This window comes from Enhydra lutris, unplaced genomic scaffold, assembly GCF_002288905.1.
Source record: "Enhydra lutris kenyoni isolate GAN:26980312 unplaced genomic scaffold, ASM228890v2 scaffoldscaffold46, whole genome shotgun sequence".
NCBI classification, from domain to species: Eukaryota; Metazoa; Chordata; class Mammalia; order Carnivora; family Mustelidae; genus Enhydra; species Enhydra lutris.
This window is the reverse complement of record NW_019154130.1, coordinates 14,835,139-14,862,747: the sequence shown is the minus strand read 5'-3', so window position 1 is coordinate 14,862,747 and position 27,609 is coordinate 14,835,139. Positions and strand designations below refer to the sequence as shown.

The window sequence follows — 27,609 nt, the reverse complement described above, 5'->3', positions numbered from 1 at the left end:
TGAAGAGCGGCAGAGCCTTAAGGGCAGAGTCTCCCACCTGCCGGTTCGGCCGCGAGGGGGCGCTGCCGCTCGCCCGGCGTAGCCCTCTGCCGGCCGGGCGCGCGCTCGCCGGCCGGCGGTGGGGCGGGGTTAGCGTGAGCACCGGGCGGGGCCAGCTTGCTCCGGGGGGCGACAGCGGGCGGGGGCGGGGCGCGCGTGCTCGCGGGGGCGGGGCGCGCGGCGGGCGCGGGGGCGCGCGGCGGCGGCGCGTTCCGTTCCCGGCCGAGGCTCGCAGCGGAAAAGTTGTGGGGCGGAGAGGAGCGGCCCCGGGACGGGCAGAGAGCGGGACGCCGAGCCGGCTCCCGGCGCCCGCGGTCCCGCCATGGACGACCTCGGTGAGTGAGCGGGAGGCCGAGGGAGGAGGCTGCGAGGGGCGCGCGGCCCCGGGCCGGGCGGGCGCGAGCGAGCGCCGGGGGCCGCGGGATCCCGCCCCCCGCGCCGGGGTCCTGGCTCTGCTCGCTGAATGCCAGGGTTCCGCCGGGCCCGGATGCCCGGCTGGGCCTGAGTCCTGGGCCAGGCCGGCCTTGCCGCGGTCCTCACAGCTACCAGCCCCCGCCGTGGAGACGGCCCCACCTCCGGACCCCGGACGTCGGACCATCTCCCAGACCAGCCGTAGGGGCTGGCTTGCACCTCAGGGACCCGCCCCGTTCGCCCCAGGGACGGACCCCCCACTGCCTGCACCACATTGCCTCCCCCGCTGTGGGACCCTCCCTTCACACACGGCTCCCCCACCCCCCACCTCACTGATCGGCGGCCCAACTCGGGGAACAACAGCTGCGGAAACTCGAAACTCTCTGTTGGTCCCTCATTTCCAGGACCTGTTCCCACCCCGTTAAGGACCCCCTTTCCAGGGATAGACCCTCCAAGACCACCCTTTCATTTCACAAGTTAGAGATGAGCCTCCAGTGACCACACCCCCATAAAGACAAGTTTTTCATCTGTCCCCACTACCCCCCCCCCAATACAGGTCTGGGCACCCTGTTTTATGGACTGGTCACTCCATTTCCCGACTGCTCTGTCCACGCTGTGGACCAGCCCCTCCCCTTTCCTATCACAGATCAGCCTAATCCTAGAAGAGTAAGCGGGGGAGACATGATTCTTCCCCCCGACTGCCAGGGTCTGGTGCAGTGCCAGGAGAATGAGGTGGGAAGTGGGCCCCAGGGTATGGCCATCTCTGGGCTTGTCCGGGCTGGAAGGGTTCCTCCCACCCGGCAGCATCCAACCTTGCTGGAGGCCACACAGGTAAGGAGGACAGGATGCCCAGAACAGAGTTTTACTGTTTTCATGTTATCAGAGCTCCCAAACTACTCTTTTCAGTCCAGGCTTGATCTGGCGTTAGGATGGGGAAAAGAATCTCCTGGAACCTGACACTAAACCCAAGGGGGTTGATGCCAGGGTTCTAGGAATGCCTTGAGTGGCCTGAACCCGGGAGTGAGAGGATTCACTCTTCACTCTCCCTCCCTCCCTTTCATGCCTGTAGCCAGAGGGCCTCTGAGCTGGGGAGGTATTGGGGGGGAAAGTTTCTTCTCTGTAGGAGCCTTGTCTTCCCTCTTTGGACTGTGGGTGGCTTGTGTGACCACTGATGCTTTCTCTGTCCCAGGCTCTGAGGAGTAGATTCATCGGACGGCCCTGAGTGGCCGCCCCCAACCACACAGGGCACTAAGTTAAGACTGGCTATTTGTAGGCACTGGACTTCCAAAGAGACAGGGAAGAGGACCGCCAGCTTCCTTTTGAAAAAGATCAGGGCGCCGCTGAGAGATCCTGGTGCTGGGAATGGTGCATAGTCCTGCCTGTTTTGCAGGGTGTGATGGCTGCCAAGCATAGTTCTGCCTTTGGGTCAGGCTTGGCACCCATTTTTCCAACACATTCGAGGTTGGCATGGCCTCCAGGCAGGTAGTTTGTTCACATAAAAAATAAGCTGAAAGGAGACTGGGGGATATTTTTTGAATCAGTATCTGGACGTCTCGATGCTTTCCCAGCAGGAACCAGGGAGCAGAGTTACAGTTTCTAAAACGCCGATGTGTTTCTGTTGCTCTTCTCCAGTCCCTTCCACACAGTACTGTTTGAAGGTCTGAGAGAGTTTTGTAGAGTGCACTCTTGGAGTCCAGAATTCCTGTCCTCTGACAGTCTTCCATTTAGGGCCAGGAAACCTGGTGAGTCTTCGGGAAAGTGTATCCTGGCAGAGGGGCCTGCAGGAACTGAAGTCTGCTGTTTATGGAGTGCTTGCCCGTACCTCAGCTTGTCCCCGTCCTCCCTCACAGCAGCCCTTTATAAGAGTCCCTTACTTAGGGCCCCTGCTGTCATTCCTGTCTGCTTTTTACAAATAGAGAAAACAGACTGAGAGAGGTTGATTGACTTGCCCCGGGCTGCGCTGCCACCGAATAACCAAGTCATGACTAGAATCGCAGTCCTTGGCTCTGAGATCTGCAGCTCCCGGGTACCAAGAGGCCTTTCTTCCTGAGGAGGGGGTGAGCAGCGCATGAAGGAGGGGTCGCAGGGGGTGGCGACTGCCACCTGTAACTTCTGTCGCCTTTCAGCACACGCTCCCCCGTTTTTCCAGGCTGCCTGACTTCCTCTGCCTAAGCTCCCAGGAGGCCAGCCACGCCTGGCTGCCCCGGAGCTCCTGGGGTGGGAGCAGTGGGGTGAGCAGGAAGGGGAGAGGAATTTGCCTCTGTGCTCGGGCCGCATCAGCTGTCTGGATGGCTGCGCCACACACCGCCCGTTCAGCTGTTTTCCTTAGTTAGGGTGGACACAAAGGCCAGGCCTCTTGTTTTTATTTTTCTCCTGAGAGTGCTCTCAGCTGTGAGCCTCCTGGTCCCTGGAACAGGGGAGAGTTTATGGTGTGTCCTGTGGCAAGGCTAGAGGGGGCAGAGTCTCTGCTGTGACTTTGTTTTTTTTGGTCTTGAACGTTGGGGAACTCTTCCCTCCCCATAGCGGCTAGTGACAGACACACCATGTGCTGTTTAATAAGTTACAAATTTATAGCTCTTTGGGCAGAAAAACATAAACATTGCCCTTCCCTGTGTGTTCTCTCCTCTTTGTGCTGCGGGGTGGCTGCTGGTGGCTTTTCCCATTACTGTTTAGATGCTGGTTTGGCCGGGAGTTCGCCCTGTTGAGTTCTGGCTGGAGTTTCCTGGACAGAGTTCCCACAGCACTGGGATGCAGTCTGATTACGGTTTCGGACCCAACTCCTCGCTCTCCTCTTGTTCACGTTCCTAGTGCTTCTGGGGGCCTGTGACCACAGCTGCGGCCCAGTAATGGTCATGTGTGCTTGGTGGGAGACAGGCATCGGTCTCAGCACTTTAGGCGTATGATCACTGACGCTTTGGAGAGAGGGTGGTTTTTATCTCCGCTTTACGAATGGGGAAATGAGCCTCTGGGAGGTTCACTGGGGCAAGCTGGGGTTGGAACCCAGACTGACCCCATTCCAGATCTGGCCATCTAAACCAGAACAAGGTTAAGTGCTAGGTGAGGTGACTAACTGTGAGGGGTGGTGAGCCCCGGGCCTGCTGACTGATTGCTAGTCACCTTCAAAATTTGGGCCCTGGGGGCCTTCCTGAATAAATGGCCTCTATGGCAAAGGGTGGGTGCAGCTCAGACCTTGATGGCTTTGCCTTCCCTTCTCTTGCAGGGGGAACAGCCAGCTGTTGGCAATGCCCAGTTGCTGCTAGAATCTGGACATGTCTTCTTTCAGCTTCTCAGCAGTCTTGACCCTCTGAAGTACAGTGCCTCATTGTCCTTAGGGGGAGTACTAGGGGGCAGGGGAGTTGCCTGGGGCATTCCGGGCTACGGAGCCTCCCTGTTTCCATGGAAAGTCTGGACTTTGGGCTTGCCTGTCTGTGGTGCCTCTGTGTGTTGGGCTGGGGTCAGGGCACCCAGCTGCTGGGCCCGCAGCAGAGGCAGCCCCAGGGAGTGATGCTGTGTTCCTCGGCAGGGCCAGGTCTCCTCTTGGGCTGTGCACTAGTGAGGTACAGAGCTGGGCTCCGAACCCTGGGGTGTTTGATTCTTAAGCAGGTGCGCTTGCCGTTGTGCCAAGCTGTCTGCGGCCTGGGCAGCCCCAGCCGGGGTGGAGAGGTTCGGGTTGCTGGGGCCATATCCCTGCCGCTGTGGATTGGAGGTCTTCCAAGGGAGCCTCACGGTATTCCCTCCAGCTTCCCCAGCAATGGCCGTGCACTGGGAGGCTGGGTGGGTCGTTGGCTGGAGGGGCCCTCAGAAGGCCAGAGTTACCACCGGGATACCGAGCAGTGCCTCTCCCCCATATAACTCAACTTGCATGGAGTGTGCTGATCCTCCAAGGCTTCCTTTGGCCTTTGCCTTGTTCCAGGGGGAGAGAGTTGAAAAACTCCTCCCACCTTCACCTCATTGCAGCTCTTCCCTGGGTTGTCCTAGTGTCGGTGCTTTCAGTAATAACAACAAACATCTGTAGAACTCCTTCCCAGAGTGTTTTGAGCACTTACTGTGTACAGGCACTGTGCCGGGCACTTTACATGCCTTGTTTCACTGACCTGTATCGGCCATAGGAGGCACAGGTTCTGTTATTATTACTACTGTCCATTTTACAGATGGTGAAACTGAGGCACAGAGAGGGTTAGCGCCCTGACCCAAATTCTGTCTACCAGTGAGTGGTAGGGCTGGGGTTTAAATGAGAGTCGGTCTTGTGACTGTCCTTACACCTCTCTGTTCATGATACTGGATCGGATCTTGCTTGCCTGTTGGTTTGATTGTTTTCCATTTCTAGGATGATAAAAATCTTTTCTCTCCCCTCCCCACAGCCTCCAATCTCTGTTTGATCTCCCCCATCCATCCTCTTCCTGTTCTCTGGGCTTCTTCCCCTTCCTTCAGTCTTCCTTGGGATGGGCTGCTGGACACTTGTGCAGGGTCTCCTGCTCAGTGCCCTCCCATCCCCTGTCACCTCCTCTCCAGTCACCTGTTCCCCTTGGGACAGAGGGTAGTCCTCTGAGGTCCCTCTTCTAGGCCTGGTTGGAATCACGCCCTCTGTGCCCCTGGCCCATACAGACGTGCTCCTGTCTTCATTCAGGTGTTTGGACTTGCTGCCAGTTGGAGCCGGCCCATTTCCAGAGGAGGAAGTAGATGAAAACTTTGAGGTGGAGAATTGAGAGTGTCCTCTGTGAGGGAGAGAGGGAGAGAGAGAATTGGGGGGAGCCGAGTATTCCCAGAAACCTTGACAAACCTCCTGATAAAAAGGGTGTTCCAGGAATTGTCTCCTCACCCGGGATAGGCCCCGAGCCTCCCCAGCCCCCAGGTCTACTTTGCCTTTTCATTGGGGGCCTGTTGGGAGTCTCACATCTGGCCTGAAGCGTGCATTCACGTCCTGATAAAGTCTTCCAGCTAACGAATTGATTGCCTAACCGGTGAGACTCAGGGCTGGCCTCTCCAGGGAGGCCTTGGACGCTGGGCCAGTGGCAGGCAGAACGTGTGGTTGGCCAGGCCCAGCAGAGCCCCCAGTGGCCAAGTTTTCCCTTAAAGATGGCCTTTTAATGCTTATTTCTTGTGTGATTGTGGTATTGTGGTTTTATGGGTGAACATTGTCGTTGTTAGGTGCATGTTAAAAGTATTTCGGAGTAAAATGTCCTGATATCTGCAACTCAGTTGGAAATGATACAGTAAAAAAAAGGAGATGTGTATATATATATGTATATGCATACACACACACATATGTGTATATATATATAGAGAGAAAGCCTTTAAGCACATGTATCTGTTTATACAAAATGGCAAAATGTTAATGACTGAGTCTAGGCAGAGGGTATGTGTGTGCTCGTTGAAATGGTCTTTCAACTCCTCTGTATGTTTAGACACTTTCATGATCAAAAGTTGGAAAAAAAGTAGATCATGGTTTATTCCATAGTGGGCTCAGGCTTATTCAGCCGGGAGTGAACCTGAGTGTCTATCTGTGACCCTCGGCCTGTTGGGACACTGCGGCCCTGGAGGAAAGACTGGGGTGGAGGGGCGACAGGATTCAAGCAGGCCTGGGATGATCGGAACTGGTAACTGTCAGTTGGGGGGCGGGGGCACACGACCACAATGACCCATGCAGTAAAAGGGACAGGGCCAGCCGGAGACAGCTGAGTTTCCACAGCATGAAGGCAGCCCCCGGGGTTATTTTGGGTGTGGTGACGTTAATCAGACCCCAGGTCGGGGCAAGGGAGCCGCTGGGCTCTGGTCAGAGTTTGGAGAGGGTTGCCTGGGTGGGATGCGGAGCAAGGCTTTACAAAAGACTAGCCTCTGGGCAGCTGGAGCCTGGGGGAGGGGATGAAATGCCATTTGCCTCACATCACAAACCTCTTATCTGTGGCCAAAAGAACACCACTAGCCTGTGGGCAGCGTGGGCCAGAGTGGCCCCTGGGCTCTTACTGGCGGCCCAGGGTCTGGCCGTTCAGTTCTCCAGCCTTCAGGACCCTCTCCTGGAATCCCCACTCCTGGGTCCCTCTTGTCTTGTTTTGTGCTGACTCAAAGCTTGGGCCACTTGGGCCTCCCATCTGTTTGGGAGAAATGGTTGGATTCTGGCACCAGTGGGCCCCTTGGCTTGGAGGTCCTGGTGCCTACCAGGAACATTTGGGGCAGCCGTCAGGGTCTTGTAAGGGGAGCCCTTCACTCGAGGGTCTCCTTTGAGACCCATGCGTGTCTGTCGGCATGCACGGACACAGAGACTGGCCACTCGCTCGGGCCCAGGGGATCTTCCTAGTGGGGGCTCAGAGTGGTGCGTCATGGCCTTTCTCTGCCTGTTGGAAACTCAGCACGATGTGTGTTTTAAGGGGGGGGGAGGGGCGGTGCTGTGAGGAAGCTGTATGTAATTCTTGGCTGGGACTCAGGTAATTGTTTTAATGAAATGGAATGCAGCTTATTCAGAACTCACTTGGCAGAGACAGCCATGTTCTGTTCTGTTTTCTTGTTGGGGAGAGAAGGCGCACATTTGCAGCTGTTTTGAATAGTAGAGCCCTGGGTGAGCGTGGAGGTGGGCGGAAGGCTCTGGGGAGCTCTTCTCTGGTTTGCTCATGGATCCTCAGGCTGCTGAGACGCCTCTGGACAGCAGTCCGTGTTTCGCTTTGAATAAGCCATGGAGTCCTGGGCCTTGCTCTGGACAAGAGAATAATCCTATTGAAAGCGGGGTGTAAGCATGAGCTTACAAGAGAGGAATCCTGTTGAAAGCATGGATGGACCTGCAACCTGCCTCTGGTGTTCTCGGGACCTGCAGGAGACGAGGGCTGTGGGAGTGCCCGGCACCCAGCAGAGAGACCCCCTACAGCTGTCCGCTCACCCCACGTGTCTCTTCCCCTCATCACCTTCTGTGAGCCCCCATACCCTTCCTCCCCACATACCCCATCAGCGTACACCTGACGTGGCCATCTGTCCCTTTTTCTTCTGGCTCCCTCTCTTTACCCATCTGCCCCTTCTAACTTCTTCAGTCTTTTCTGTTGTTAACACAGCCTGGGTCCTTCTTTCATGTTATCTTTTTTGCTAAGAATGCGCTCTTTAGCGGACATATTTCCCCCTCCCTCCCTTGAGATCTGCTTCTATAGACACCCCCCCTCCCCACTTCCTTCCCCACTTCCTTCCCCACTTCCTTCTCGAATCCCTTTGTGGGGGCCCACCTCTGTGTTATTCTAAAGATTTCTGCTGGCTCCCTGTTTTGCTCCTAGGTGCCTAGGTCAGTTTTTCTACTTGCGTGACCTCTTTTTTCACTCGTGTGCTGGCAACTCCTAAATTTATATTTCCACCCCTGACGTGGATTCTATTGTCCAGATTCTTCCGGCCTGCACGCCAGCAAAGACCCAGCTCATTTCCTCTTCACTCTCTCTTCGCGGCCTCAGGCATTGTCTGCTTTCTCTGTGATTGTCCCCTGTCTTCTCTTGCCGTGTGTGACATCATGGGCCTTTGCTCAACACTTCGAGATTTAGGCAACATTTTTGTGAGCTTCATCATTGTTGATAGGATTCTGACCACAGTCCTTTGGGGGGTGGGTGCTAGTTTTCCCGTTTTGCAGATGAGGAAGCTAAACTGCAGGTACAGGGGCTTAGGGACACACCCAGTGTCACCCAGACCCTGATGCAAGAGCTTGACCGGAGAGCGTCACCTTAGGTCCCCTGGCACCAAACCCATTCTTTTTTTGGTTCTTCATACTGGAACCACAGGTTGGTTGCTTGGCCTTCACAGTATTTAAAAATATTCCAGATCACCATTGGATCCTCAAACAACATGGTTTGAACTGTGTGGGTCCACTTAAATGTGTGTGTGTTTTTTTTAAAATAAATATAGAATAGTTCTATCAATGCACTTTCTCTTCCTTATGATCTCCCTAACATTTTATTTTCTCAAGTAGACTCTGTTGTAAGAGTATAGTATGTAATATACAAAATAAGTGTATAAATTATAAATATATGCAAAATATGTTTTCATCGACTACTTCTATTATCAGTAAGGCTTCTGGTCAGCAGCGAGCTATTAGCCGCTACATTTTGGGGGACTCAAGTTGTATGTGGATTTTCATAACTGACTGACACAAGCCACTTATTAAAATGTTGACATTATTAAAAAAAAGAAGTTATATGTAGATTTTCTACTTCTCAGGGAGTTGGTGCCCTCAACTGACTATGGTTGCCAACATTGAAAACCTTAGGAGTTATGCATAAAAATCCATATGTCGTCTCTTTGAAGGAATCTCGGTTGGCTGCACCAGATGCCTGTCCTCCAAGGCACCACGGGCTTGGCCTCAGCAGCTCCAGCCGTCTCACTGGTCCTCTCCTTTGCCTGCAGTGAGCTTGCTTGGGGAAGTTCTTAGAATGCTCTCTTTTTGCCCCATGTTTATGGCAAATACACACTTGCTAAATCTAGGGGGCTTCTTTTCTTTTAAGATTTTAAAGATTTTATTTATTTATTTATTTATAAAAAAGTAGGGGCGCCTGGGTGGCTCAGTGGGTTAAGCCTCTGCCTTCGGCTCAGGTGATGGTCTTGGGGTCCTGGGATCGAGCCCCACATTGGGCTCTCTGCTCAGTGGGGAGTCTGCTTCCTCCTCTCTCTGCCTGCCTCTCTGCCTACTTGTGATCTCTTTCTCTCTCTCTTTCTCTCTGTGTCAAATAAATAAATAAAATCTTAAAAAAAAACAACAAATGTAATCTTTACACCCAATGTGAGGCTCAAACTCACAGCCCTGAGAGCCAGGCATCGCATACTCCACTGACTGAGCCAGCCTGGCGTCCCATCTAGAGGCTTTCCCAAGTTTCATTCTCTGCGTTAGATATGATTTCTGACCACTCCAAGCGCTTAGTTTCGCCTAGAGTCTGGATCTTTGTCCAAGTTGTGGAAAATGGCCTCCGTACCTGTCTCCCTCCCCCTCCTCCTTTAAGATCTGTGCAGCTCCTACCGTGAGAAGGCTTCTTTCTGGTTCAAACCAGCCGACCTCTTCACCCTCTCACTTCAGTATAACTTTGCAGATCTAAGGTAAATTGGGCTTCTTCCTTTTGTCTCCCCTCTCCCTTGTAGGCCCCTTGAAGACAGGGATCTTATCTGCCTTTTAAGCATCTCTCAGTGCCAAGTTCACCTCGGTTCTCTGCAGTTGCTTAATAAATATTTGATGGTGGTTGATGATTAAATGGATATGAACTGCAGACACCCACTGTGATGCCAGACCTCCAGCAAAGCTCTTTCTCTGCTGGAGAATCCAAGCAAGGCACCGCCTCGTTCTAGGTTGGTGGGGAGGCGGCATAGTCCCTCAGACGGAACACAGGCTCTGACATCAGCCCTCCCGGGTCTGTATCGTTGCTGCCACTTGCTTTAACGTGTGACCTCGGCAGGTCACTTTACACCCTTAGCCTCGGTGAAAGAGGCACACTTCTTGAAGTGCTTAAAAGTACTCAACAAGGGGGCTAGGGCGCCCGGGTGGCTCTGTCAAGTGTCTGGCTTTTGCTTTTGGCTCAGGTCGTGATCTTGGGGGTCATGGGATTGAGCCCTGCGTCAGGCTTCATGCTCAGCGGGCAATCTGTTTGAGATTTTCCCTGACTCTCTCTCACTCTCAAATAAATAAGTCCATCTTAAAAAAAAAAAAAAAGTACTCAGTAAGTGGTGACGGTTGTTATTATCATTCCTCCTTGGAATAATTTAGACTTTGCTTGGGGCCTTGGCCTTCTTTACTGTTGATCTTGGCCCAAAGGCCAAGAAGCGATGGCCTTGGCCTTCTCTGTCACCTCTCCACTTCACCAGTCTGCTGCCTGTGTTTGCTGAGGCCTTGGTGGCAAACATTTGTTTATTTTTTAATTTTAATTGTTAATTTTTTAACTTTTTTCCTGTGTTAAATAGTAGTGGGTAAAGAGGACAGTGGGTAAAGAGGGCTTGGGGGCACAGCTCTGCAGGTGAAATGGTTGTCCTCTCGTGCTGGTGGGGTTTTGGTTATAAGACCTTACATTTCCCCAGAGCTTCTTTGGTGGCTTTGATGAGGAAGTGGCTGGTTAAGGAGGTCATTCCGTGGCTTGGTTTATACTGATTGCTCATTTAACACTATATTTGAGAGCTGCCAGAGAGTGGTCCTGGGATCCATTTCTGGTCTAGCACTGGACTTTTCCCAGAACCGACAGGCCTTCCTCCGGTCAAGGAAGGCCATGAAGGATGCCCCGTGACAACTCTAAAGCCTCATGGGATGGGTCTAGGCCACCGGGGCTCCTAGTAGCAGTAAAGAAAGGGAGGCTTTGGTTTTATGGACCATAAACTGAGGTTTTTGCCCACTGAGTGAGCCCAGCTAATAGCAAGAAGCTGGCCCAGTGGCTGGGCCACCCTGCTTGCCTCTGGGCGTTTTTCAGGGCAGTGGATCTGTTAGGTCAGCCCTGATTGCTTCTCGGTCTTTTGGCTAAGATCAAGTGTTAAGTCAGCCCTGAACCCCTTGGGGAGGTAGAAGTGGCTCAGAGAGTCCTGGCCAGGCTTTTCCTTGTTCTCTGTTTCTGGGAACATTCCTCTTCCTTAGGTGGAATGGGAGCATTCCCTAGTCTGCACTTGGTTTCCTCTGGATTTGCCATTCCCACCCCTAGACTCCTGACCTGGATACCCCACTAGGGTATCTCATGACTGCTGAACTCCAGGATAGGCAGGTCAGGCTGGCTCTTCTGGGGTGGGCTTGAAGGAGAGGCCGTGCCTCAGAGACCCAATGTGGCTACCCACCTGGGCTTGCTTGGTCACACGTTGGCTGTCTTGTTCCCATGAGTGGACCGTGGCTTCTTCTCCCTTCCTCAGTAGAGTCAGCCTAGGTGTACCCTTCGGATGAGCTGCTGGGTAGCGGGGTGGCCGTATTTCCACCCCGCCTCACCAGCTCAGATGGCCTCTTCTCTCGTGTCCTGAACTTTCCAAGAATTTCTGCCCCTTTTCTCTCTTTGGAAGTCAGTACTTGAAGTCATTTTGCCTGCCTGAGGCAGCTACACCGGAAACAAGCTGGGGAAAGAAGAGAAGTGTCACCTGGACGCGGTTGTCACAGCTTCCTGTGGTCACTTGTGGTCATTTGCTTCCAAACATCCTGTTTGCGCCTCTAGAGCAGCAGGAACACTGACCTGGAGACAGCTGTTGTCTGCCTGACTTCGTTCAGAGGCATGGGGGCCAGGGGTGTCACAATCTGTCTGTCCCCCAGGACCCCGGGTTTGCTGGTCACTCTTGATGGTGTTGCTGGTAGCAGCTCCTTTTGCCATCTCTGACTTGGATGTCATCTCTGCTCTGCCTTTCCTCTTCTCCCCTGCTTCTACTGCCTGTGCAATTTGTCCTCAGAATGTTCTCTTGGGTGTGATGAGTCAGCACTCCCCTCTCTGTGGTTCTGGACCCATCCAGTCTTCCTTGGATGGCTCCCTACACTGACAGAGCTGGAGGAAGTCTTAGGATATCCCCTACGGGTGTGGGTGGGGGCTCTCCAGCCCACCACCTTCCTCAGTCAGATTAATGCGCTTTTTATCAGTTTATATATTGGACTTTTATCAAAGATGGCAGTTGCACAAGTTTTGAGACTTTTTCTTTTCTTTTCTTTTCTTTTTTTAAGATTTTATTTGTTTAGTTGATAGACAACACAGAGAGAGGGAACACAAGCAGGGGGGAGTGGGAGAGGGAGAAGCAGACTTTCCGCTGAACAGGGAACCCGATGTGGGGCTTGATCCCAGGACTCTGGGATCATGACCTGAGCTGAAGGCAGATGCTTAATGACTGAGCCACCCAGGTGCCCCAGTTTTGAGGCTTTTTAAAATATTGAAAAAACAGTGTAAAAACATTTGAAAATCACAGGGTTCAATCCACGCATGTTATAGGACAAACCAAGGCCCTCTGAGGAGAAAGCACTTGCCCAGAACACTTATTAGCAGAGCAGAACTGTGCTTTTTCCTCTTTCTTATGCTTTTTTGAGGAATATGTAGGGTCCTGGTTTTCTTCATTTCTAGAACTATGCACCTGCCACAGTGTAACCTCAAGCTTGCTTTTCTCTAGGGACCTTTCTCCTGTCATTTTTACTGTTACTTTTGTAAAAAGTTTTTTTTTTTTTTAAAGATTTTATTTATTTATTTGACAGACAGAGATCACAAGTAGGCAGAGAGGCAGGCAGAGAGAGAGAGGAGGAAGCAGGCTCCCCGCTGAGCAGAGAGCCCGATGCGGGGCTCCATCCCAGGACCCTGGGATCATGACCTGAGCCAAAGGCAGAGGCTTAACCCACTGAGCCACCCAGGCGCCCACTTCATTCCTTTTTATGACTGAATAGTACATTGTATGGATATACCGAATTTTGCTTATTCATTTGTCAGTGGATGGACGTTTGGGTGGTTTCCACATTTTGGCTGTTGTGATTGGTCCTGCTATGACTGTGTGTGTTCAGATTTTTATTTGCGTACCCGTTTTCAGTTCTTTTTGGCTTATGTCTATTCATTGCTTTTAAAGTTTATTTTTCTCTGTTGTTGTAAAAGCCTAATAAAAGGACTATAATCATATTCATGTTACTTTTTTTTTTTTTTGAGAGAAGAAAGAGGGAGACATTTTTGAGCAAGAGATATTTTTGAGCGAGAGTGTGTAAGGGAGGCGGGGGAAGGGCAGAGGGAGAGAGAGAATTTTAACAGGGTCCACACCCAGGGCAGAGTTCCACACAGGCTCAGTCTTACAACCCTGAGATCATGACCTGAGAGGAAATCAAGAGTTAGCTTCTTAACCAACGGAGCCCCTCAGGTGCCCCATTTTTACTTTTAATATTGAGCTGTCTTTTTCCTGATGATCAATGTTATACATGTTCATTGTAGAAAATTTGAAAACTACAGGGTTGCCTGGATGGCTCAGTCAATAAAGCATGTGACCTTTGATCTCAGGGTTGTGAGTTTGAGCCCCACGTTGGGTGTGGAGCCTACTTTAAAAAAAAAAAAAGAGCTACAGAGATGCACAAAGAAGGAAATGGTGAAAACTCACAGATATAATCAGAGAACCACAGTTAATATTTTAGTGAATTTCTGTAAAATCTCAGTGCATATATATTTACATAATTGAATAATTGCCACCATTATGCCACCATTACTGTAACATTTACCCTATGCTAGACATTGTTCTAAGTGCCTTACTTACATTATTTTTTCCTTTCATAACAACCCTATGAAGTAGATATTCTTTTTTTTTCTTTTTAAGATTTTATTTATTTATTTGAAGAGAGAGAGATCACAAGTAGGCAGAGCAGGCAGAGAGAGAAGGGGAAGCAGGCTTCCTGCTGAGCAGAGAGCCTGACTTGGGGCTTGATCCCAGGACCCTGAGATCATGACCTGAACCAAAGGCAGAGGCTTAACCCACTAAGCCACCCAGGCGCCCCTGAAGTAGGTAATCTTGTAGATGCCAATGCTAAAGCATAGTGAGGGCAAGGGATTTGCCTGAGGGGAACTATTGGTACCTGGTAGAGGAGTCAGCGTTGGAATCTGGAGGCAGCTTTAGCCCACTGTGTCCCCATCCAGCCCCTTTGATTAGACCGACCTTCCTTCCTTCTTTCCTTTTTTTTTTTTCCCCCAAGATTTATTTATTTGAGAGAGAGAGAGCATGAGCAGGAGTGGCCCAGGGGGAGGGAGAGAGAATCTCAAGCAGACTCCATGCTGGGCACCGAGCCAGACCTGGGACTGAGCCTGACCTGGGGCTGGATCTCCCAACCATGAGATCACAACCAGAGCCTAAACCGAGAGTTGGAGGCTTAACTGATTGAGCCACCCTGCACCCCTGGACTCCATTTGATTCCCACTCAGTGATGCCACCGAGGGCCGCTAGAGAGGAAGGAGGAAGGGAGTCAGGCTGGTGTGCATGTGTGTGTATCCTGTGTATGTGGATCGCAGTGTGCTTGGGAGTGTGGTAACTTGGGAAAGTGATCAGCCAGTGGCATGGGGGGGGTGTTGTTAACACTGACCCCCGTCAGATTTGTCGAAAGCCACTGGGGAGTGTGGTGTGAGCTGAAGTGCCTCCCTCCCTCTGGGTAGGCTTGTGGACCCAGCAAAAGGACAGGAGCCTTGCCTGCTCTGTGGCCACCTCTCTGCTCCTTTGGTGTAGAGAGCAAAGGCCTGGGGTCTCTTGTGCTCCTCAGACCAGCGCTCTGTTGGCTCTATGTCTTGTTGCTTTTTAGCTCTTGGATTATTGTCTGATGTCTTCTGGCTTATGTCCTCTTATGTCTTCCTCTGGCTTCCTTTTGAAGGGCTATTTCTCAATGACTGGTCTTTCTCAATTAGAGAGTTAAAATCTCCATGCATGATTGTGGATTTGTCTCTTTTTCCTTTCAGTTCTTCTTCTTCTTTTTTTTTTTTTAAGATTTTATGTATGTATGTATGTATGTATGTATGTATATTTAGAGAGACTGACCACACACAAGTGGGGACGTGGCAGGCAGGCAGAGGGAACTGCTGAGCCAGGACCCCCCCCTCCATGCGGTACTCGATCCCAGGACTCTGGGATCATGACCTGATACGAAAGCAGATGCCTAACCACTGAGCCACCCAGACATCCCCTTTTTCCTTTCCGTTCTGTCCATTTTTCTTTCATCTAGTTTGAAGCTGTTACCAGATATGTATGCACTTAGGACTGTTAAATGTTCATGATGCATTAATGTTTTATCATTATGAAATGTCCTTTTTTTAATCTCTGGTGATATTATTGCTTGGAAGTCTACCTTATCTGATAGTAACAGAACCAATCCAACTTTCCTGGTATTAGTGTGTTATATTTTTCTCCATGTTTCATGCCTCACAAACTGGTAAGAACTGTTTATCTGTGTCTTTGTACCTAAAGTGTTTCAGATAGATAGCATATGTGGAATCTTACATTTTTATCCAGTCATACAATCTCTACCTTTTAATTGATATAATTATATAGATTTTTCTGAAATTTGCAATAATTATCAATATGATTGGGTTTATTGGTGTTTGTTTTTTTTCCTGGCGGGCAGCAAAGCAAGTTTATTGAGCAATAGCAAAGTGATAGTACAAAGCTCCTGAGGGAGTTGCCCCATATGATTAGGTTTAAATCTACCATTTTGCCATGTTTTCTATTTATATATCTGTTTGTTAATTTATTTCGTGTAAGCTCTGTGCCCAACCTGGGGCTTGAACTCACAACCCCAAGATCAACAGTCACATAATCTACCTACTGAGCCAGCCAGGTGCCTCTATACCATCTGTTCTTTATTCTTCTTTTCCTGCCTTCTTTTGGATTCATTGAGTATTCTTTTTAAAGATTTTATTTATTTATTTGTCAGAGAGAGAGCACAAGCAGGGGGAGCAGCAGGCAGAGAGAGAAGCAGGCTCCACTGAGCAGGGAGCCTGATATGGGACTCAGTCCCAGGACCCTGGGATCATGACCTGAGCTGAAGGCAAACGCTTAACCGACTGAGCCACCCAGGCACCCCTCGCTGAGTATTTTTTAGGATTCCATTGGCTCTCCATCAGTGGCCTCTTTAGCCATACTTCATTGGTTTACGCTTTGTGGTTTACGCTTTAGTGGTTGCTCTCTGGTTTACAGGTGGAACTCGTCACAGTCTGCCATCAGGTCACGTAACACCCTTTCACATACAGTGTAAGACCTGACAACGGTATATTTCCATTTCCTCTCTTTCTTGTCCTTTGTGTTACAGTTGCCCTAAGTTTTATTTCTACACGTATTCTGTACTCTACACATACATCTACATCTATATTCTATACCTGTAAACCTCACACTGTGTTGTTAGGCAAATTTATGTCCTGGTACTCTCTGTCCCTTTGTAGAAAGGGCCTTTTAAAATGGAAGGAAATTGGTAAAAAAATGTTTGCAGAACATTTCTTTTCTTCCCCTCCTTTCCCTTTTCAAAAACTTGTCTTTCTCTGGCTAGTTTCTGGCTAGTTTCCCTGCCCGTGGAGCTTCCCTTAGTGTCACTATTTTTGGTCTCTGCTTTGTGGTTCGGCTTCTCTGCGGCTCGGTCATGAGAATCAACGATGCTATCAGCCACTCTGGGCTCCAGAGCCCACGGCTGGTGTTGCTAACATGTTCCAGTGCCACCCGTTTCAGAAATCCTCACATTCCAGCTTATGTCTCCTGCCTCGCCTGCCCCACGGGAAGAGGTGTGACAAGATGGGATCTCCCTTTTCTTTCTTGACCTGTCGCTTGCTCGCCCCTCCTCCTCTTCCTCCAGCACCAAGTGAAAGGGCCACCTAGTCCCAGGACCTGACTCCGCCTGGGTTACGCAGACCCCTCCAGGTGCCTCCCTCCTGGGAGTCAGCCCACCTCACCGACTCACCCCCCCACCCCCAGAGGCAGCTAGACAGGCCACACAGTGAGTTTAAACCTTATGTACCCATAAAAGGCTGCTGTGCTCTGGCCACAAAATCCTGTGGAGTGTTCCTTTTTCTTTTTTCTTTCTTTCTTCTTCTTCTTTTTTTTTTTTTTTTAAGGGTGAGCATGGTGCTGTGTTGGGGAGGTGGTGGCAGTTAGATCCCTATAGAGGGACATTTCTTTGGTTAGAAGAATAGAGCGGCTTGGGCCCTGTGCGCATGCGTCACCCACCCTTCCCATGCTTTGCATGTAGTGAGTGCTCCCGGAGGGCCTAGAAGCTGCACAGACTGGAGTGGTGGGGCAGATCTCTGCTGCACATGGGCTTGGCAGGAGCATTCATTGATTTAGCACCTGTCCACGGAGCTCCTCTTATGTTCTAGGCTCTGCTCAATGGGAGGCAGTGAAGATGGGTAATAAAGACACACTTCTCGTCCTCACTGAGCTCTCACAGGCTGGTGGAACACAGACTCCCAGGCAGATGGTTCTTACCAGTTGGATACATGCTTTCATAGGGGAACTTCGTGGTGCTTTGGGAACTCAAAGGAGAGGGGCCTTGAACCCTGTGCAGAGAATATGGTCGAGGAGGGCTTCCTGGAGGAAATGGTACCCTAAGTTCACTCTTTGTTGTGTGTTTATTTTAACTGGAATGTTGACATATATGAAGGGCCCTTCATCCTTTAAGTAGATACCATTCCATAATAAGATTTGGGAATGTCTTACAGAAGAGGGCCCAATCATAAATAACCACACATTCCTTTTTTTTTAGGTAGGCAAAGCAGATCTTTTTTATCCTCATGTTGTAGAAGAGGAGACTGAAGTGTGATGAGTCTCAAGGGATACGAAAGGATGTAGCGTGGTGAAGAAGACAGGACGGTGGTCTAGGCTCAGAGAACAGCCCGTGCAGCAGGCTGGAGGGAGGAGGCTTGTGTTTGTGTGTGTGTGGTGGGGGGCTGATTTGGTACCCTGTGTGCTCCCAGCTGATCTTACAAACTAATCGAATAGCCTGAGCTACAAGGCGCAGGACAGTGACTATCCTTTGCTTCCTCAGTGGGATGAGCTTTTGGGGTGGCCTTGGAATGACAGCCGAGGCCGGGCCATCTCTGGGGCTTCTTCTGTCCTCTGGCATATGTTGCACTCTGTCTCTGCTGGGGTCCAGTTCAGAAGGGCATTTCCCTGAGAGTTTGGGGCCTGAGATTTCATCCTGGGCCCACTGGCCCACGTGCTCACATGGCAGGAAGGACCTGGTTCCTGTGATAATGCGCTTGGCCTGGTCCCTCTTTCAGAGGGAGGCTGTCGGGGGATGGAGCTACCTTTGTATTTGGATACCAGGGCAGACTTCACCAGAAGGGTGGGAGCCCCCAGTATTCCTGGGCACTCTGAGGACCCCCGAGCAGACTGCCTGTAGTTTACAGCTCCCGCAAGGCCCGGCAGGGAGAACTCCTTGTTTTCGAAGGAAGAACAAGCTGGAGAGGCAATACTGTATCATTTCCTAAATAGCTACCTTCTGGGCCCCTACAAGATTCACAGGTGACGTGGCCAAGGGAAAAGAAAGTCCCTCGGCCTGGCTCCGTGGCCCTGTGTCCTGCCTGTCCTCAGCTGCTGACCCTTCCGTGCCCCTTCCTGCCCTCGCCCTCCTCCTGCTCCCCCTCCCGTCCTACAATCTCATTTGTTGCCTGTTCCATCCTCCCACAGAAAACAAATGTGGGCCGCCTCTTTCCCTCCCTCTTTCTCCATAGCTGCTCAATTGCCAGGTCTCGTTGATTTTACCTAGTTTTATCTAGAACATTCCTCCAGTCAAGGCCCCCTCCCTCCCTTCTGTCCTGCACTCACTGTCGGAGTGATCTGAAACACAAGCCTGGTCCTGCCTTCCTGCCCACAGCCTTGCGTGGCTTGCCCTTCTAAGTCCAGACTCCGCAACAGGCCCTGGGTCCTTGACTCCTCTTCCACCAAGCCAAGACTTGTACTCTGAGCTCCGGCCCCCTCTGTCTGCCAGGCTGTTTCTCACCTCTGCCTCTGCTCCTCCATCTGCCTGGAAGACGCCCCTCCTTCCTTCTCCTGCCCCAATGCTGATGGTCTCCCGCTAGTTAGCGCTGCCTGGGGACAGACACTGGGTCTTTGTCTCCCCAGCGTGCACCTGTGAATAGTACCTGTTCATGGACATCGTAGGGGCCACAACTGGTAAAGATGAGGTGGCCCCCGGGGGGAGGATGGAGGGACTGGAGGAGGCAGGTGGGACAGGTATGTAGAACTCAACCATTTTCAAGGTTAGTCTTGGATACCCAAGTGGGGCCTCCCCTGCCCAGCCCCCTTCCGGAAGAAATTCTGGTCCCCTAGGACTGAAGGAGAGATGAGGCCTGGGCAACCAGACGTGTCTTCCAGGGACCCGACTGTGAGTTACAGGGGCAGAGAGGCCACTGTCAGCCCTTGTTTCCTGCAGTGGCTTCACCTTCACCCCACCCCTTTGGGTCATGAATATTATGAACCGTCTCCCAGGAGTAATGCCATGGGGACATGCACAAGATGTCCCATGTATAATTTCAGGGGGTCTGTGCATCCCTTAGAGGGTTCTCCTTTAAGCGTCAGGTTCACACCTCCGGGGTAAGGTTAAGCTCCTCTGCTGTGGGGGCTCTCTGCCTGTCTTGCCTTTCAAGGGGACCTAGTACTCCTTTTGCCCCATAGGTGGGTCGCTGAACTGAGTCAGCAGGAGGGGGGGTGTGGGGCGAGGTGCAGGCCACACGGAGCAGGTAATCACTTGTCATGCCTGACACTCAGAGGCCCTGGAGTAAGTCCGGGGCAGGCTTGTGTCATTGCTGCTCTAAAGGCTGAGCTCTCTGGCCGAGTTAGAGGTTAGAGCCCTGAGATGGCCGTGTGCAACAGGAACTACCTTGGCCCATGCCGGGCCTCCTTCCTCAGAGCTTGAATTGTTGGGAGCAGATGGCACCGTGGGGTGGAAGCTCGGACTTTGGACCAGACTCCCGGGTAGACCAGCAGTGAGTAGCCTTCCTCCTGTTGGCTTTGTGCACTGAGCTCCCCATGCCCTGAGCACAGGGCACTCCAGATGCTCCTTCTTGGCAAGTCCTTGAACTTGGGGATGGCTCTGAAGCCAGGGAGAGAGATCACAGTTTTGATTGGGGCCTGCATAAGCCTGTCAGCTTTGTAGCCAAGATCTCCTTGCTGGCAGAGACCAGTGATCGGTCCTGGTGTATTAACAGCTGGATCTCGGGTAGGGGACTGTGTGGGGGAGTTGGGCTGCCCGCCTGACACCTTTCAGAGCACCTTCCTGTGATCACTTGTGGCTTGTAGCGCTGGGTGCTGTCTCGCACCTGCTCGGGTGGGGCGGTCAGGGGTGTCAGCTTTGTGGGCGGGACAGCCACCCGGGCCCCATCTGTCATCTGCTGTCACCTGTGAGGTAGACACGAAGGATATGTACGGACTGTGTGCTTGTGATGTGCCAGATGTGCTTTCTGTTCATTCTCTGAGTTATTCCACCAAATGGTTCGGGTGAGGCTTGGGGATTCCACAGTCCGCATGATGCAAGGGGCTGTTGTTCCGCCTGTTCTGTAGAAAAGGGAACTGGGCTCAGAAAGGTGCCGTGCTAGCAAGGGCAGAGCTGGGACTTGAACCGAAGTTCAGCGGCAAACCCCACACTGTACTGTGTTGCAGACTCACCTGCCTGCTGAGGCCGGGCAGGTGCTGCGCACGGACGAAGTGGGCCAGAGGAGAAAGCGGGATTTCTTGCTGCAGCCGGTGGGGGCCCCGTAGGAGCAGAGACCAGTGTTGCTTGCTCTTCTCGCTGCTCCCAGAAAGCCCGAAATCCTGGCTCCCAAGTGAAGTCTCTCGATTTCTTAAGACAAACTCGATTTCGTAAGAAGCATAACCACATTCATCGGGGAGTGGGGCGCAGCCTGCCGGCCCCGGGCTGGTGGCCTTGGCTGTATTCTGTGTTGTCTCCCTGAGCTCCCCATCCCCCTCATCTCGGAAGGAGAAGAATCAGAGTTCATTGCTAAAAGAGATCCTGGAAGATTTATCTGGGCCAGGCCTTAGCCGTTTATGACGCCTGTTTTACCAGAAAGATAGGGAGGTGTGGAAAGGAAGGAACTCGGAAATCTGCCCTCGAGAAGCCATACTCAGGAGCCAGAGCAGTTCGGGTGCCTGTTCCCTCCTCTAGAGGCCACTTGCACTTGTCTGCTCTTCCACGCTGAACTGCATGGCTCCAAGGGTGGCATGGCCCCCCGAGACCTTCCCTCAGAGGACCTGGACACTAGGGGAGAGTGCTGTGGCTGCTCTTTGTGCCTGGGTTTTAAGATTTGTCCCTGTCACATGGAAGCTGGAGTTATTATTCATAGTCTGTGAGATTTGGCCCATCTCAACTCTCTTCCTACCTCAACTCAGTTTGGAGTAAGAACATGAGAGAGCCAGACATCCCCTTAGCTTCTAGGTAACCTCTCCCAACCAAGAGACAGTGCCCATGGAGGAACACAGTCTGGGGAACAACAGGGCAGGGTAGGTGGAGACCGAAGCTTCCACTTTTGAAAAGGAAGATCAGTGGGGTGAGAGAGGGCAGTGAGAGGGTGGTGTTGGATCGCCTGCTAACTTGCTTGGTGACCACTTCCTTTCTGTTGTAGATGGAGACAGGAGAGGCAGCAGCCTTCATTGGCAGGCTTGTTCCAATCAGAGGTCGCCAGGTCATCCGTGAATTTTCCAGACACATGTGCAGAAGCACGGGATTTCTCACCAGGCTTATCCTTGGGAAGTTTAGACCAGGGGCGCCCAGGGCACAGCCCACTGCCAGGCGCAGAGCGGGCACGGCGAGTGAGGAGCGGTGGGGTTCGATGCTCCTGGGTCATGCGGGCCTGCCCCCCTGCCCCAGGCGGGCCTTCCCCGTGACCCCACAGAGTGAGCCGGCATTCTCTGCCAGCATTGGAGAGCCTGGTGTCCAGGGGAGTGAAGGATATAAATGTCTCCATGCACGGTCACCCAGATCCGCTTGTGAGAGCGTTGTTTCTGTTAGAAGACATTCCCTGTGGTTCAAATCCAACTTCCAAGCAAACTGGGCATTATGGCCCGGCACTGCTGTTGCCATCTGTCCTGGCTCTGCTGGGTTGGATTCCCAGGGCCTCAGAGTGTCTCCTGCAATAAAATCCAAATGAGCAGTGAGGTGGATACTTCCCCCTCCTCCCCATCAATCTTCTGGTGTAACCAGCTGGGCCTGGTGGACGGAGGCCAGCCACACCGAGTCAAGCTGGAGCGCTGGGACCCTCTGCCGCCTGAGCCCCGGGCCATGGAGTCTTGGTGTCTGCTGGTCATCGTCTCAGTTCTGGGGTTGGTGGGCTTCTTGCCCGCAGACTACAGGATCTTATTTTGGTTCTTTCCCGCCCTGTCCTACTCCTCTGCACCTTCTGGCCCTGCATGTGAGCTCTGCCAGTGAGGCCGACAGCCCGGAGGTCTCCCTAGACGCGTTTTGTTTCTGGGAAGTCCGTCTTTCCTGCCTTCTTTTCTATTGTGGTTTCCCAGTGTGACTCTGGTTAGCCAAAGCTGGGAGGACTGTGGCCTGCATCTGCTCCCTCCCTGTCCAGGATGAGGCTGATTTCCTGATGTGGAGAGTTGGCAAGGATCTGGGCTTCCAGAGAAGTTTGTCCTGCCCTCCTCAGGGCAGTGGCTGGAGGCGTCCTTCCTCTGAAGATTAGTGACACCATCCCACCAAGGCAAGCCACCTGCGAGTGTGGGGAGCTCTGGAGGGGCTTAGGGCTTCTATAGGTGTGATGGGCCCTCTCTAGACCATCTATCCTCTTACTTGGGACGTGCCAGCCATCAGTTGTGACACCAGCTGCCACATGGCCTCTGGAGAGTTTTGTCTTGCCCAGAATGAAGCAGGTGGCTTCCAAAATTTGTGAGACCACAAAGAATAGGGCTGGATAGCATGATCCCTCTAGAGAAGTGAAAGTGCCATTGGGGGTCAACTGGGGAGCACGGGGGCAGCTGGTCCCGTCTTTCTCTCTCATCTTTCCCTTCCTCTCAGAGCTCTTGACCATCTCAGAGAGTGGTCCCAACTTTTGTTCCACCAGGACACACACTACAGGTGACTCTAGGGCAGATGAGAATCACCCACTGTCTGTCCTTCCTGAGGGCATGCCTGGGACTCTGTGCACTGCCCATCTCTTTCTCTTAAGAAAGCAGATTGAGGGACGCTGGGTTGGCTCAGTCGGTGAAGCGTCTGCCTTTGGCTTTGATGATCTCGGGGTCCTGGGATGGAGCCCAGCATCTGGTTCCCTGCCCAGCAGGGAGGCTGCTTCTCCTTCTCTCTCTGCCTGCCCCTCCCCCTGCTTGTGCTCACTTTCTTTTTGTCAAATAAAAAAATACAATCTTAAAAAAAAATAAAGAAAGCAGATTGAGCACATGTGGGTGGACTGACAGTCATGGAGTAGTCTTGAACCCACTTCAGTTTATTTTCTAAAATGAAAAGCAAACCATTTGTGAGTATCAGTAGTTTGTGGGGGTTAGCCGGCCAGTGGTAACCCTTCACAGCTAAGAGCCAGCGTGAGAACCAGCGTGAAGCCGACTCCCAACTTGGGCTTGTGTTTCCCTAGTGTGTTAGTGCATTCCTCACCCTCTTCCCCTAGTGGGAGGTGGGTACAACGTTTACAGAGGGAGGAAGCTGGGGCCTGCCACTTTTTTGCTGGGAGGAGTTAGGCTCAGGTGAGACGTGGGCCTGTCTGTAAAAGGAAGACCTAGGGGCGCCTGGGTGGCTCAGTCGATTAGGTGTCCAACTCTTGGTTTCGGCTCAGATTGTGATCTCTGGGTGGTGGGATCGGGCCCTGCATGAGGCTCTATGCTCATCACAGTCTGCTTGAGATTCTCTCCCTCTCCCTTTGCCCCTCCCTCCACTTGCACGCACTCTGTCTTTCTCTTCCTTTCAAATAAATAAAATTGTCATTTATTTATTTATTATTTATTTTAAAGATTTTATTTATTTATTTGAAAGAGAGAGAGAGAGAGAGAGAGAGCGCGTGTGAGCGAGCGTGGGAGGGGGAGGGGCAGAGGGAGAAGCAGACTCCCTGCTGAGCAGGGGAGCCTGGTGGCAGGACTCCATCCCAGGACCCTGAGATCATGACCTGAGTCGAAGGCAGACGCTTCACTGAGTGAGCTGCCTATGCGCCCCTCAAATAAATAAAATCTTAAAGGAAGATCTAGGTTGACTTTGGGTTGCAGAGTTTAGCCCAGATGCCTGTCCGTCCCTCAGTTGGCTCTTTAGCGAGTTCAGTGGAGCCCTGAGCAACTGTCTCCTGATGATCCTCGTGCTGCCTTTGCCTGTTTGTGGTGGGGGCTGAGGAGCCACTGATCTGTGTGTGTCCCCCAAATGGTCCAGGCATCTCCCTCTCATCCAGGTAGGAAGGCTGCCTGGCAGTGAGGCCAGAGGTCAGTGCTTGGGCCAGCCCCATCTTGTATCATGTCACTTAGAAAACACTCAGGCAGGTCAGCCCAGCAGCAGGTTAGCCTAGACCGTGGCCCTGCCGCCTTCTCTGAGTTCTTGAGCTCTGAGGGCCTCCACGTGGGGCTCAGCAGTGGCTCAGGACCCTGCCTGCGACTGAGGAGGAGGGGGGGAAGGGGGGGGGGGGGGAAGAGAACAGGGAGACCAAGAGCAAGGGACCCCTGAGGAGGCAGTGGTAGAGCAGCACCCCATGGCCAGCCTTTCTGGATTGCAAGAGGGGCTCCGGAGACTGCTCTGGAAACAGGACAGTGGTGATGGGCGGAACGAGGGATGGCTACAGGAAGCGATTGCTCCTCTCCCACTGGGGTGTCATGGAATGAACGGGAATGAGTTCCTGGAGTCAGGCAGAGCTGCCCTCACCACAGACTCTGCTTGCCTGTGGAGCACACTCACTAGACATCTCAGCCTCTTTGTCCTCATCTGTAAGATGGGGTTGTGAGGCCAATAAGGATTACTTCTCTCCCCCCTCCCCCTGTCTGAGCTTCTTCCTGTCCCTGCAGCCCTGTCTTTGGGTTCCTTTGTGGCACTCTGCTGGGTTTGGAGCCTCAGTGTTAGGAGCAGAGGCTGCTCTGTCCTGGGTTTGCTCCTCTGGGAGTTAAGAGGCTGAGAGCTTCTGTGGAGTTCGGGCAGCTCCTTCTGTTGTCGCCATTCCAGGTTCAAAGCCACAGGGCTCTCAGACAGCTGTGACTTCCCGGCAGGCAGGAGAGCTGGCGTTGTATGTGTGTGTGTGTGGGTGTGGGGGGTGCTGGAGCCCTGCAGCTTCTCTCTTGCCTCTGTCCTTGCTCGGGAGTGAGTTGGAGGCTTCTGGGCTCAGCTGATGTACTCTGAGGAGGACTTGGAAGAAACCCCAGGCACGGAGGGGTGAGGTCAGTGGTTTGCTCAGCAAGGAGGCCTGAGTTAGGGACGGGCCTGTCATAGCTCCCAGGATTCCTGGCCACTGTCCCTGGCTCCACCTCTGCCCCTCCCATCCTTAAGGGAGATGAAAACCAGTGATGTGGGTTTATCTACTGAGTGTCCCCTCTGTGTCACAGTGGGAGGGCAGAGGAGGGCCTCCCCAGCCACCACAGTGGCTCTTGCATGCTTTGTCATGGATTCCTCACCATGTGTTCTCTGAGTTCTCTGAGTCGCTGAAGCCCAGAATGATCTAGTTAAACTGCCACCCAGGCTGGTGAGTGGTGGAGACTCGGCGGGGGCCCCTTCTTTCCCCACTGCCACACTGCCCGGGGTTGGGATGCCAGAGGGTGTACAGAGAGCTATGTGACTGTCCCCACTCCCAGTGCCACTAGAGCAGCCAAATTTGTGGTATGGACAGGGGTGGCTTTATGTGTGGACAGTGGTGGCTTTGTGGTCCTGCTTGAAATTGTTCTCCAGAGTCCCCAAGTGCACGTGCAAAGAGTCTCCTTGAAGCCTCACTTTTTATCTTACAATTCATTTGCATTTTTGCCTTTGGCTTCATAAGGTAGCCTTGCTTGTTTTAGGGCAATGGTTTAAATTTCTTTCTCCTGAGTCAGTTTGATCCTCAGAATATATTTATCCTGAGGTTCCTGTGCCCCGGCCTTCATGTGTCCCCTGGGGTGTGTGGCTGTCCTGGTAGAAGATGGGGGGAGGCATGTTTAGTATTGTGAATCTTGGCACACAGCCGGGGAAAGGGAAGAGAGGGCCCAGTCTGTCTAGAGAGGCAGGTTGCCGTGAGTGTGCCCCAGGAGGAGGTAAACGCATGTTTCGGGCTGTATTCTGAGAAGCTCAAGGCCCAAATGCCGGCCCCTGGGCCTCTATCTTATCCTGCAGGCAGAGGGAGCCATCTGTGGCTGAGCACTGTGACTCCGCCTTGCCCGGCAAACACCCACTCCCAGTAGGAAAGGCTCATGAGGGTATTTGTGCTGTGGATCTAGCGGGAGGGTAGGGAGTTCCTGCCCCAGGAACACAGGGTGTATGGTCTAGTGGGCGAGGCGACACACACCAGAAAGGGGGTTCCAAGAAGTTCATATTGCTGGTGTTTGCTGAAAGGGTCAGAGTTGGGGAACCTGGGCAGGGGGCTGCAGGCAAGGCTGAGAAGGGGGCTGAGCCTGGACCTGGATGCTGGTCTAACCTGTTGATGAAAAGAAAGGAAGCCAATAATGGAGATGCACCCGGGAAGGAAGAATTAATTTGCCAGTGAAGTTTGGGAGCTGGGGACGGCCGCAGTTGTTAGGGTTGCTGTCAGGTAAACTGAAGGGCAGGAGGGAGAGAGCTGAATTCGGGAAATGGCCCAGTTGCCGGAGATCAGGAAGCTCTGGCCCGTTCTGTGGCCACCTCGGCCTGTGTTCTTCATCAGAACTTGACCGGCAAAGAGTGGGTAACTAGGGCTGTGAAATCCACAAACATTTGGAAGCGAAGACCGTGGCTTATCCCTGCAACAGGCAAACTTTTGAACTTTCTGTTCGGGTCTCTGCAGGGCAGATGACTCACTTCTGAGCCCCTCCTAACCTCTGGTGGTGATTAGCAGGACTGAGAGGCCCAAGGAGCCGCCCTGCCCTGCGACAGAAACGGGCCGACTGGCCTCCAGGAGCCTGATTGCCGGAGTGGTTGGGAGCTGGTGCGGAGCTGGTGTGGAAGAGCTGAGAAAACTTCCAGCACCTGAGCCTCCAGTTTTTGTATGTAAATCCGTGTTGAAGGAAATGTGGGATGAGCCCGGAGTTGGGTCCTAGCTTGACCTTAAAAAGAACAGTTTCTGGATGACCCAGAGAGGTGAATGAAATCTGACCAATGGAATGCGTCCACGGTGGTTCTGGGCCCTCTGGGGGAGGGCGGGGCCTATTGATCCCCGACCCAGGGATGAGTTACCGACAGCAGAAAAGAGCCTGGCGTCCAGCCAGCTCAGTCCTGCTCCTGGGCTGACAGGGAGGTGTGCAGGGGAGCGAGAGATCTGGGCAACTCCTCCCGTTTGCCACTGCCTGGGGAAGCCTCAGTAGCAGCCAGGGGCCTGATGGGGGGTGGGGTGGGGGCTGTGTGGGTGCCTGGTGCCGTTGCACTTCTTCCTGGAGCTCAGGGTGACTTCTGGAATTGCCTTTCTGCCTTCATTCTCTTGACTCTCCGGTTACCTGTGCTCTGTGACCTTGGGCACCAGCCAGGACCGAGTAAAGGTGACCCAGCCGGCATACTCATGTTGTATCAGCCCCTGTGAGGAAGGACTCTTCAGCAGACAGGAAACCACCCTCCTCTGGCGTGTAGGAAGCCCAGGGTAGAAATGCCTCACCCAGAGGGCACCTCCCAGCTTTCCCAGCAGCAGATTGGAGGACCCCCCCCCCCCCCGTTTCCCGTGT

The 27,609-nt window shown here is 52.6% G+C and overlaps 1 protein-coding gene across 1 annotated transcript in view; it reads left to right on the top strand.

Annotated features, from left to right (window-relative positions):
* The first annotated feature begins 287 nt into the window (after window positions 1-287).
* Window positions 288-27,609, top strand: part of LOC111156467 (paxillin) — a 46,270-nt gene continuing 18,948 nt past the window's right edge. The window contains exon 1 of the mRNA XM_022517390.1: window positions 288-374. Within this exon, the coding sequence (XP_022373098.1) occupies window positions 362-374 (13 nt within the window). The 5' untranslated portion in view covers window positions 288-361. The remainder of the gene's footprint in view (window positions 375-27,609) is intronic.